General features: G+C 36.7%; 1 protein-coding gene across 1 annotated transcript; it reads left to right on the top strand.

Annotated features, from left to right (window-relative positions):
- Nucleotides 1–6,995: 6,995 nt before the first annotated feature.
- Nucleotides 6,996–8,939, top strand: LOC140866566 (uncharacterized). The gene is made up of 2 exons (XM_073271583.1): nt 6,996–7,700; nt 8,518–8,939. Exons 1-2 carry the CDS (start codon nt 7,157–7,159, stop codon nt 8,700–8,702), a joined length of 729 nt encoding a protein of 242 aa, XP_073127684.1. The 5' UTR covers nt 6,996–7,156; the 3' UTR covers nt 8,703–8,939.
- The last annotated feature ends 3,938 nt before the right edge of the window (nt 8,940–12,877 follow it).

Here is a 12,877-nt window from a genome sequence, read left to right as displayed (position 1 = left end):
GCAGGTATACCATAAAGCAGAAATGTACCTGCGATGACTTTCTCATTCTCCTCCACAGCCTGATCATGTCTCAGGGCAAACACCTGGCCAGAAGCTCGTGGCCTCAAATGAGAACTCCCAGCAGACTGTTCCTGCGACCTCTGCTGTACGGTAGCCTGAGAACCCGATCCTGAACCAGAACCAGAACCGCCTCCCCCAGACTGTGGACAATCCCTCCGGATATGACCAGTCTCTCCACAATGGAAACAAGCTCCAGAAGCTCTACGGCACTTGTCGGATGGATGGTTCTTCCCACAGTGATCACACTTGTCCTTCTTACCGAAACGAACGACACCTCCAGAACCAGAGGAAGAAGAAGATCCAGACTTCTTGAAAGTTTGGGCACGGGGACCCAAAGAACTAGCAGGCCTCGACTGAGGGAAAGACCTGTTCCGCCGAATGCTGTCCTCCGCCTGGTGACAACGGCTCACCAAACCCTCGTAGGACATGTCGTCGCCAACCGCCACACGGTCATGGATCTCAGGGTTAAGGTCCTGAAGGAAAAAATTATATTCATCTCTGAGCTATCAGCAATCTCGGGGCAATAGGATAGCAGATCAAAGAACCTCTGCTGATACTCATCGATAGACATGGCTCCCTGTCGCAGACTCAGTAGCTCGCCTGCCTTCGACTGACGGAGTGCAGGAGGAAAATACCGCTTTTGGAAAGCTGTGCGGAACTCGGCCCAGGTGGCCACTCCTCTCGCCGCAACAAAAGGTGCAGAAGTAAACCTCCACCACCTGCGCGCACGCCCATCCAGAAGATAGCCAAGGGTCTCCACCTTCTGCTCATCGGTGAATTGGAAAGTCTGAAAAGTCGTCTCCATGCGGTCTAACCAGTTCTTCGCATCCTCCGGAGACTCACCTCCAACTAAGGGCTTAGGACCCATAGCTAAGAATCGACGCACAGTGAAACGCTCGTCGTCATGGTGACGATGACGCCGTTCTCGACGAGGCTCCCGGTCGGCATCACCCCAACGCCCACCAACACTGCCATGAGAACTCTGGTCGTCACGATTTGACATCTACAAAAATACCTCAAGATGAGACTAAATCCCAAGAAATCTTTTGCATGCTCTGATACCATAAATGTAGTGACCCTTACCCGGATCACCTACTAAACAGAACTTAGGCATGCAATTAACTTAATGAAACAGATATCAGAATAAAACTGCGGAATCCATAAACAAAATATACAATCCCAAATAAAGGAATCTGTAATTTATCCAATAATATACAACCAAATCGAATAGCTGTATAAACCCAAACAACAGTAATAAAACTAAGCAAAGCTCCAGCTGGCCAACCACTGACTAGCCCCTCCTGGATCCACCCTCCTCGTCCAATCGCAAACCTGCCCCATGGAATAGGGTGTCCAGAAAATACAGAGTACAAGACGTGAGCATAAAACGCTCAGTGCGAGAGTATGAGTATACATGCATGCAAAGTGAACTCCCTATAGACTCGAGGTCAAGGATCAGATAACAGAGACAGACCGGGCCCTGGTATGTAGCACGCTGTGCCGTCGCTTCAGGAGGTGGCTCCCATACCGAGATAACCGTGGATACGCCGGACCCAAATCGATGGAAGTCCATCCACAACAGGATAGGGTACAACCCTACTAACAGACATCTCGAAAGAGATACAGCAAGATGCAAATGAATGCAGCATAACATCATGGCATATAAATCATGCAGTCACAGAATACATGCATACTCAGTCAGGATATCTCGAACAGTACTTTCGTACCTCAATACAGTGCAAGCTCTACCAACTCTAGGTCCACGCCTATAGTCTACTCTACACTGCCAAATGATACTACTATCATTAAAGTGCTCTAAAAGCCTTAACTAAGCTATTGCATACTCCTAAATATTTATAGGAAGCAAAAGTTATACCTTCGTCCGTCGTTAGCCCTTTGATGTCGATGCCTCCAGAACTTGGTCACAACTCCGCTACGACTACCAAACGCCTCGCCGACCTCCGGACCAAGCCTAAGAAGACTAGAACAGCTCCAAAAGGACTAGAAAGGAAAGGAGAACTCGGAATTGGCAAATGAAAGTGAAGTCTCGGCCTTCTATTTATAGACAACGATCGGAACTTCCGATCCTTGATCGGAACGTCCGAACCTCAATCGGAACGTCCGATCCTGCCATCGGAGCTTCCGAAGATCCTGATCTGCCACGTGTCAAAATATCACTAGTTGATTCCGGATAGGGGTGATCGGAGCCTCCGGTCCTGATCGGAGCTTCCGATCCAACCACACGTCATGCCTGACGTAATAACATCGGTGCCTCCGATCGCTCATCGGAGCTTCCGATCCTGTTCGGAGCTTCCGATCGTGCCTTCGGAGCTTCCGATCCATCCGATACCCAATTCAATTAATTAGCATTAATCCTTTAATTACTCCATTAGGGTACGGGCTACTACAGAATTCTTCGAAGCCGTTTCACTGATGCCCAGGGAATGCAAGTTTTTGAATTGGGTCGTCTTGAGTTTGATGTTCGGAGTGGTCGACATTCGGCTATTGTGGACCTGGAATCTAAAAGATGCACTTGCCGAGTTTTTGATATTGATAGAGTCCCATGTGCTCATGCCATTGCAGCCAGTTGGTTAGCAAAGATTGACTTATATCAATTGTGTTCAGAGTATTATTCTACGATGACATGGTGCATGACTTACTCAGAGACTGTCTATCCTGTTCCCGAAGAAAGTGAATGGCCACGTAACATTAATTTTCCAGTGGTCCTACCTCCTTGTTTAGAGAAGAGAGTTGGTAGAAAAAAACAAAAGAGAATTCCTTCTATTGGTGAATTTAGCAAAAGGTAGAAGCGAGAGGATTGTATTCTTTTGCAAAAACATGTAAAACTATATCTCATAATCGTGAGTTAGTGTATTCGATTGTTAAAACATGTATTATTATATAATATACTCGTGAAATAAGTTGATTTTTGTGTTAAAATATGCATCATTATGTCTCGATTGTCTTGGTCCAGCAAGACAAATCTCCATGGTCTGTACCAAAAATGACAATGGTCTGCCATGGTTTGCCATGGTCTACCATGGTCTGTATCAAAAAATGTCAATGGTCTAACATGGTCTGTCATGGTCTTCCAAAAAATTATCTATGGTCTACCATGGTCTATCTAATCTCCATGGTCTGTACCAAAAAATGTTAATGGCCTAATGTGGTCTGTCATGGTCTACCAAAAAATTATCTATGGTCTACCGTGGTCTACCTAATCTCCATGGTCTGTACCAAAAATGCCAATGGTCTGCCATGGTCTACCATGGTCTGTATCAAAAAATGTCAATGGTCTAACATGGTCTGTCATGGTCTACCAAAAAATTATCTATGGTCTACCATGGTCTGTATCAAAAAATGTCAATGGTCTAACATGGTCTGTCATTATCTACCGAAAAATCAGTTGATTTCTATATCAAAATATGTATAATTATCTAACATAATCGTGAAATTAATAGATTCATATATTAAAATATGTATAATAACATAACATAATCATTAAATCAGTTGATTTCTATATCCAAATATGTATAATTATCTAACATAATCGTGAAATTAATTGATTCATATATTAAAATATGTATAATAACATAACATAATCATTAAATCAGTTGATTTCTATATCAAAATATGTATAATTATCTAACATAATCGTGAAATTAATGGATTCATATATTAAAATATGTATAATAACATAACATAATCATTAAATCAGTTGATTTCTATATCAAAATATGTATAATTATCTAACATAATCGTGAAATTAATGGATTCATATATTAAAATATGTATAATAACATAACATAATCATTAAATCAGTTGATTTCTATTTCAAAATATGTATAATTATCTAACATAATCGTGAAATTAATTGATTCATATATTAAAATATGTATAATAACATAACATAATCATTAAATCAGTTGATTTCTATATCAAAATATGTATAATTATCTAGCATAATCATGAAATTAATGGATTCATATATTAAAATATGTATAATAACATAACATAATCATTAAATCAGTTGATTTCTATTTCAAAATATGTATAATTATCTAACATAATCGTGAAATTAATGGATTCATATATTAAAATATGTATAATAACATAACATAATCATTAAATCAGTTGATTTCTATTTCAAAATATGTATAATTATCTAACATAATCGTGAAATTAATTGATTCATATATTAAAATATGTATAATAACATAACATAATCATTAAATCAGTTGATTTCTATATCAAAATATGTATAATTATCTAACATAATCGTGAAATTAATGGATTCATATATTAAAATATGTATAATAACATAACATAATCATTAAATCAGTTGATTTCTATTTCAAAATATGTATAATTATCTAACATAATCGTGAAATTAATGGATTCATATATTAAAATATGTATAATAACATAACATAATCATTAAATCAGTTGATTTCTATTTCAAAATATTTATAATTATCTAACATAATCGTGAAATTAATTGATTCATATATTAAAATATGTATAATAACATAACATAATCATTAAATCAGTTGATTTCTATATCAAAATATGTATAATTATCTAACATAATCGTGAAATTAATGGATTCATATATTAAAATATGTATAATAACATAACATAATCATTAAATCAGTTGATTTCTATTTCAAAATATGTATAATTATCTAACATAATCGTGAAATTAATAGATTCATATATTAAAATATGTATAATAACATAACATAATCATTAAATTAGTTGATTTTTATATCAAAATATGTATAATTATCTAACATAATCGTGAAATTAATGGATTCATATATTAAAATATGTATAATAACATAACATAATCATTAAATCAGTTGATTTCTATTTCAAAATATGTATAATTATCTAACATAATCGTGAAATTAATTGATTCATATATTAAAATATGTATAATAACATAACATAATCATTAAATCAGTTGATTTCTATATCAAAATATGTATAATTATCTAACATAATCGTGAAATTAATGGATTCATATATTAAAATATGTATAATAACATAACATAATCATTAAATCAGTTGATTTCTATTTCAAAATATGTATAATTATCTAACATAATCGTGAAATTAATTGATTCATATATTAAAATATGTATAATAACATAAAATAATCATTAAATCAGTTGATTTCTATATCAAAATATGTATAATTATCTAACATAATCGTGAAATTAATGGATTCATATCCTATATCAAAATATGTATGATTATATAACATAATCGTGATATGTTATGAATTCATATATTAAAATATGTATAATAACATAACATAATCTCTGTGGTCTACCAAAAAATTTTCACGGTCTAACAAAAACTTTTCATGGTCCAAAAAATTTCTATGGTCTACCGTGGTCTACCAAAAAATTTTCATGGTCTACCAAAAACTTTTCATGGTCTACCAAAAAATTTCTATGGTCTACCGTGTTCTACCAAATAATTTCCATGGTCTACCAAAAACTTTTCATGGTCTACCAAAAAATTTCTATGGTCTACCAAAAAAATTTCATGGTCTACCAAAAAATTTCTATGTTCAACTTTTCCACATCCATTCCCTCGGTCTCATTCTGCCCTACGGCTTTGATCTTTGCCTTCAAATCACTGAGAAAAATCTGAGACTTACCAACAAAATGTCTGGATGCAAAGACATCTTCCTCTGGTAAATCTATCGGCTCTATACCGCAATCGAGACCGGTTATTAAACAATACTCTAACATAGAAAATCTTACCGGCCTCTTGCGCACAACCATCCAAAAATCATCACTGTTATTATCAAATATCTGTCTACTCATTAGATACCAAATAATTTGACCGGAAACATTAAAATCTCGATAATACTTAACGAGATTATCAAATGGAGAGTGCTCAAAAAATGTCGCTCTCTCATTGTTGTTTAGATAGTTATGAATCTTCTCCGACGTCTCTTTATACCTCGACTCCATAGTCAATTTGACACGAAAAATTACATCCTTACCTAATTTTGTTGGCAAATGCACCTGCAAAATTCAAAAATATACGCTTTAAAATAATTAATAAAACAAATATTAGATGAGTAAACCTAAAGAGCAATAAGCACTTGGGTCAGACCCAAGCTTGGGTCTGCCAAGCAAAGCACACGGTCTGCCAAACACTTGGCAAACCCAAGCTTGGGTCTGACCACTTTGGCCAGACCCAAAGCGTTGTGCTTGGCAGACCCAAGATTTGGGTCTGCGCTTGGGTCTGTCAAGCACAACGCTTTGGGTCTGCCAAGTGCTTGGGTCTGCCAAGCACAACGCTTGGCATTGCTTGGCAGACCCAAGCACAATGCTTTGGGTCTGCCAAGTGCTTTGCTTGGCAGACCCAAAGCTTGGGGGCATTGGCAGACCCAAGCTTTGGGTCTGCCAAGCACAAGGGATCTGGTTCGACCCAGAGCTCTGGGTTTAACCAAATCTCTGGGTCGACCCAAGCTTGGGTTGACCCTTAGCTTGGGTCGACCTAGGCATGGGGCGTTTTATCGAGACCCACGTTTGGGTCGATCAAGGGTTCACGTTTGATTAAATACACAGACGATGAGTTTTGAAAAATACATTTAGGAAGAAACGTTACCATTGTGTTGTCAGCCATTTGTCTCGCTTTATTGCCAAGATTTGTCTCGCTTTGAGAAGATGAAGAGTGCGTAGAATTTTTGAGTTTAATGGAAGATTTTGTTTGATAAAGAAAGAGATTGAAAAATAGAAAATAATTTGAATGAAAAAGAAAGAGATGAAGAAGAAAGAGAGGAGAGATAATCACGTCGCCCGTTTAAGAAGAAATTTATTATTGATTTAGAATTATAATAATAATATAGAAGGATATATAAATAATTTTAAACATGAATCCTTTTTTTTAAATAAGTTAGAAATGAATTTCTTCTCCCTAAATTTTCCTTTGTTCGCTCGAATCTATCCTCTGTGCGATCGATGCTGACTCCATAAATCCTAATCGCCCTCTCCATTCCTGTGACTCAAACGGCACAGTTTTCAAGAAGAAAATCTTCCCCACACGATTGTCTACCGATTCAAGAAAACTAATGGGTGTCGGTATATCTTTCCTCATAGGCCTAAAGGCAGCAACTTTATTCATTTTCTTTGCATCTCTTAGAAATCTCGGCTTCGCTTTGCTGTCAATTCCAATTTTGTATGCATCTTTGGTATCATTATTGGTTGCACTTGCTTCCCATCCTTCCATAAATCTACCGATGCTTCTAGGAAAAGGCACAGATGGGAAGTTCCCAATTTGGTCTTTGGTCATGTTCAGTCCTTATCTATATTTCGTGAGAGCATTTTCGGCTGTTAGAAGATTTACAAGCAGAGAGGATCCGTACAGTCAGGTCAGTGAGGGTCTGTATGTAGGAGGTTGGCCTTATTCGCCAGATAAGTTGCCACCGGGTAATCCGGCTATAATTGATTGCACCTGTGAGTTGCCTAGGAAAATGGAGGTTTCAGGGCATGCATATTTTTGCATTCCTACATGGGATACACGGGCGCCTCAGCCGGGTGAGATCGAGTCTGCGGTGAAATGGGCTTGTCGAAAGATTGCTCAGAAAACTCCTATTTTTATTCATTGTGCATATGGTATGATATCAAGTGCTAAAAGTCCATTTCAGTTGTTAGAAGTCATGCGTAGTAGGATGCCTGTGTTATTGCATATTACTTCATCACTATATGTTTTCTCTGACTTTTGCTGGATTGAAGTAATTAGCTTGTGTTAGTTTTGCTTTTTCAGCTTTGATATCTTGATAATATCTAACCAAGAAAAAAAAGTACACATTTCCACCAGTGAATTGTATCTGTTTCATGTTTTCTCATCTCTAGGACATTGTATGCTAATGATCATTAAAAATTAGATGCTGCAAGTTTAAAAAGGAGAGTAGTTTTTCATCGCTTGTATGTGGAAAAAGATGGATAGACTTGACATGTTGTTTTAGGGATTTTGAAAGTTGGCTTGTTTAGAGAACGATACCAGAGTTTCTTCATTCAAATGAAAGATTACGCTAGGCTTATGTTATGTTCCAGAAAGACAGTGAACAGGCTTTCATTGACTCAAATTTGGCTTGCATCTTTACAGTCTCCAGTGGTGTTAGAATGTTTCTCTCCCCTTTTCTTCTTTAGTTTCAGCCGAACTCACTTCCAAAATGTGGTTTGAGCCTATGCAATTAGATATCTTTTTGCCTGAATTATGGCCATTTCTTGTTATGCCTATCAAGGTTTTTTTGTGTTTACTTCGAATGACTCGATGATGTGTGCTTTGTCGCCGTGGTGAATTAATTCTAGTCCAAAAGCTGAAGAGATATGCACATTGATGAATTTGGTACTTATGAATTAATTCTAGTCCAAAAGCTGAAGAGATATGCCCTATAATTTGGTACTTATGAATTTTAAAATTCTTAAGGACATGGACGAAGCGTTGCAGTAATGTGTGCTCTGTTGGTGGCTCTTGGCCTAGCAGAAGATTGGAAAAGTGCGGAAAAACTAATTCGTGAAAAAAGGCCTTACATTCGTATGAATGCTCTTCACCGTGAAGCCTTGGAAGAATGGTCGAAGCATAGGTTGTCGCCATTGAAAAGAAATGGATAGTCCGGCATCAGTATTGTGATTTTTCCTAGTACTTCTGGACAATCTTGGTTACACTGGTTAAGACACTTAAAAGTGTTGCATTGTTTCTTCATTATATTGTAAGTTCAAACTGAACTTCGCAACTGTTTGTGTGGAATGCTGTAGGAAAATTTGGGGTGATGTTTCTTTCTCCGTGAGATGTATCTTGGAAAAAATGGTTCGAGTCTATTTGTGAGCCTTTTACACTGCTTGTTAATCTTTTTTTTTTGCGAGTCGTTAAAATTCGAAATAATAAAATTGAGCTCAACCTCCAACTTCGGATCAAGTTATTTAAGTCAGAATGAGATTTTATGTTGTTATATTAAGTTATTATTGTAAGGTTTGGACAGTCTTGAAATCACAGAAATACCAGAAATAAATATTCGAGTCTGTGTTATCTTTCAGTGTTGTCATCACTTCACGATAACATTATGCAGCAGAATAATTAACTAACAGTAAAAGTAAATAACACAAAAATAGTTATGCACAAGTACTAAGTACTTGTACGATGCCTCATGGTGAAATAATCACTAGAAAATCAAATCAGTTTACAAAAATCAACTAGTGATTGTTTATGAAAAACTACTTTTCTCAACACATTGAGAAAATAAAAGACTTCCTAAAAACTAGAATAATAAATCAATAGGAAGTTCTAAACCGAAAAACAAAAACCAAAGAAACACTTTCTGAACAACACTTCACTCGTGTGTTCTTCAGTGTTTCCAACACTACTCGGCAACACAACGTAGCAGTAGTATCTCTTCAGAAATTCTTCAATGATCGAACTTCAATACTCTAGAATTTCTGCATTACTTTCTCTATGTATTTTGCTCTCTATGTTTCACTCTCTTGATCTCTCTATCTCGTTGTTGTCATCTCTCTCGGTCCAAGCACTCCTATAAATAGATCTTCAATATATTTTCATAAATAAGAACCTACAAAGCATGGAAACAATATATCATCATAATCAAATATTTCGAATCAAGATATAACTGATATTACCAATTTTAAAACTTGTTCTAAGAAAGGCAAAACTATAAATACAGAAATTGAATGCAATAAGGAAATAATTTAAAAGACATGTGCACAATATGTTCTTTCAAACTCCCCCTTTTTGCTTTTCTGGACAAAACACACATAAGTGCAAATAACTTCCCCTATCTTATGCAACTAAAGCTCCCCCTGAATTTAATCATCTCAGAACATAGTGTTGTATGGTCGTGTTGGCCACACCAACTCTCAACACTTACTAGATCAGAGTAGCAGATAGCTTAATAGCATATCAGAGAGTAATAAGGAGCACAACCTAATCAACTCATAAATATATTACTAACTCAGAGCAAAATAATAAATAAAAAAAATAAAAGATAAGGATAAGAAAAAAAAAATCCTAAAACCAATTACGATCAACCACATCTAATCATCTGCCTCTTCAGCTTACTCAGCACTTGATTCTACTTCCCCTTTTTGTCCAGAGGGCCCTGGTAGTCCAAGTTTAGGCCTGTACTCAGCCATTAAAGCTTCATAGTACTCGAGATCAGCTTTGGCTTGTGCAATTTTCAGTTCAGCATGAGCCATTTGAGCACGAATTGCAGTAGAATTCAACATAATCACAGCAGTGTTATAAATAGACATAGGTGGAACAGACTCAGTGTTGGCGACACTGGGTACAACACCAGTCCATGGTAGATCAATCATCCTATTTTCTTTCAGCAAACCAGGTGCGATCTTGATAAGCTCATCTCCTCCAATCAATTCTTCATCATCCTCTTTCGTGAAGCCTTGAGATTCCAGCATACCATAGATCAATGAAGGAAACGGAAACTTAGTTGTTTTCCAACCACCTTCTCGAAAGGTCATAATATTTTCAAACACCAAATTTCCAAAATCCAAAGGAGCTTGATTACCAATGGAAAATAGCGCAAGGGCTTGGGGCTTAGTTACCACTGTTGTATTGGTAGATGACGTCCAATTCCTGATTGCAATTTTGTGAAGCACAGAAAAGAAAGAAGTAAGCTTTGCAGCTGACAACCTGTCTGGGTGCAGTGGAAATTTTTGAACCATTCCTCCAGTGATCACTTTAGTGACTTGATCAATATCCTCAGTAACTGCATCATCATCGATATCAGGAGTATTGTAGTGCTCATTGATCAAAACAGGAGTAAAATCATACACCTTTCCTCGGATGTACACTCTTCCAAACTTAAATGATTCTTCATCTCCAGTCTTCATGTTCAGATTGCAGTAAAATTCTAACACAACTCTTCTTGAAAATGGTTTGGCAGTGGTGACAGTAGAAAATAAATTCTGTTGTTTCAAGAAAGTCACCAAGTTCTGCTTTTCGAAGGACACTTCATCAATATTTCTTTCTTCCCAACAGTCTTTTCCAGACAGAGCTTCCCATTCATCAGCAGATTCCTTTGAATAAAACTGAATATTGTATGCCTTAGCAGGATCAATATCAGAGTCAGATTCAGCAGCAGTGTTGTCATCAGTGTTGGCAACACTGTCATCAGCAGCTTGTTCCTCAAAACTTCCAGAACCATCAGAAGCAGCATCTTCATAATCTTCTTCCTCAGAACTCGAAGAAGATGAACTATCAGACTCCTGAGGCCGGTTATTCTCAAACTCTTGCATCATTTCAGCATCTGGTTCATCACCATCAGATGGAACTTGTGAAGGTGCAACTGGTTTAGCCTTGGTTTTTCGAATATTCGCCATGAAAGTGGCCAGTGAAATTTCCTCATCAGTAGACACTGGAGCTTCTGTGGTTGGCTTTGTGGTATCATCAGCAACAACAGCACTAGATGACTCTTTCTCAGTAGAAGCCACATCAGTATAAATGTCATCAGAAGAATCATCACCACTAGACAAAACTCCTTTCTTTGATTTGGCATTTTCAGCAACAACGATTTTTGTCCTAGCAACCACCTCAAAATTCTGATCCGCAGAATCATCTCCAGATGAGAAATCTGGATCATCCAAAATAGGACGTGAAGTCTCCCCCTTACCATGAAATCTCTTATTGGTAGTAAAATCGGGGTTGAAGCCCGCTTGGCGCTTTGACCTTCTCGCTATTGGCTGTGTTGGGAACACACGATTCAACACCGAAAAATCAGGAGGATTCTCAATGTTGATTTCATTCCCGGGTTCTCCTGGAGCAATTTCTGCCAACGGTGTATGTTGAATGGCAACAGGTACAATCGAGAGAATATGATCAGAAGATAGCTCCGAAGGCTTGTCTTCCTCTTGATAACCCATCTCCAATCGTATATCATGTGAATCGAAAGCTTTTCCTGCCATTATAAACAATATAGAAATTAAGGGTTTCAGAAAATTTTTGCAGAGAGAGTTAGAAAAGATTGAAGACGATAAGATCAATTTCTACAGTGCTTAGAAATATATAGGAATATGGGGTTCAAACGGTAAAAAAAAATTAAAAGCCCCTATCTCTCATATCAGACTAAGAATCTCCCCCTAACGGTAACAATTCTCCAACGGGTAAAAAAATCTCTCTAATTAAGGAAATTAAATTTGTTTAATTAAGGATACCCTGAAACTCTTACTTAAGAATATATCAATATTTCTCAAAAATAAATAACTCCATATCGAGTTTTAACTCCACTGAAACATATTCAATCTCAATCAATTCAATTTTTAGCAAGTTGGGCAATTTTTCCAATTTTTGTTCGTCTTTGAACTGTTAACCCTGAGCAAGATATGATCACAATAAATGCAAAATGCATGACCTAATTTATGTCTAAAACAGAATATAATGAGATTAGATCAAAAATGATGCATGCAAAGTGTGTGCAGAACGTGTTAAGCACCAGTATTGGAAACACTTCCCAACAACACTGTAGTCTTCAAAATAATTTTGAATTTGTCACACTTCTAGAGCATGTTTTTCTTCTTTTTATATTGATTCAGAAGTGGTAGCCTGCACACTAAAAGAACGGTCTTCATTGAACTCTCTTAGGTAGCTTTTTCCAATTTTCTTCCGATTTTAGTTTGATTTTCAAGACATTGGTCACTGAAATTTTATCAAACCATGCTTTTTATTTTTTAAAACCACTTTTCACATGGGACAAGATTCATGGAATACACGAACATCCCTCAACTACTTCGTGTTTTAAAGCATATTTTCATGGCAAGTG

Source organism: Henckelia pumila, chromosome 4, assembly GCF_033568475.1.
Source record: "Henckelia pumila isolate YLH828 chromosome 4, ASM3356847v2, whole genome shotgun sequence".
NCBI classification, from domain to species: Eukaryota; Viridiplantae; Streptophyta; class Magnoliopsida; order Lamiales; family Gesneriaceae; genus Henckelia; species Henckelia pumila.
The sequence above is the reverse complement of the archived record's forward strand: the minus strand, read 5'-3'. Positions and strand labels throughout refer to the sequence as shown.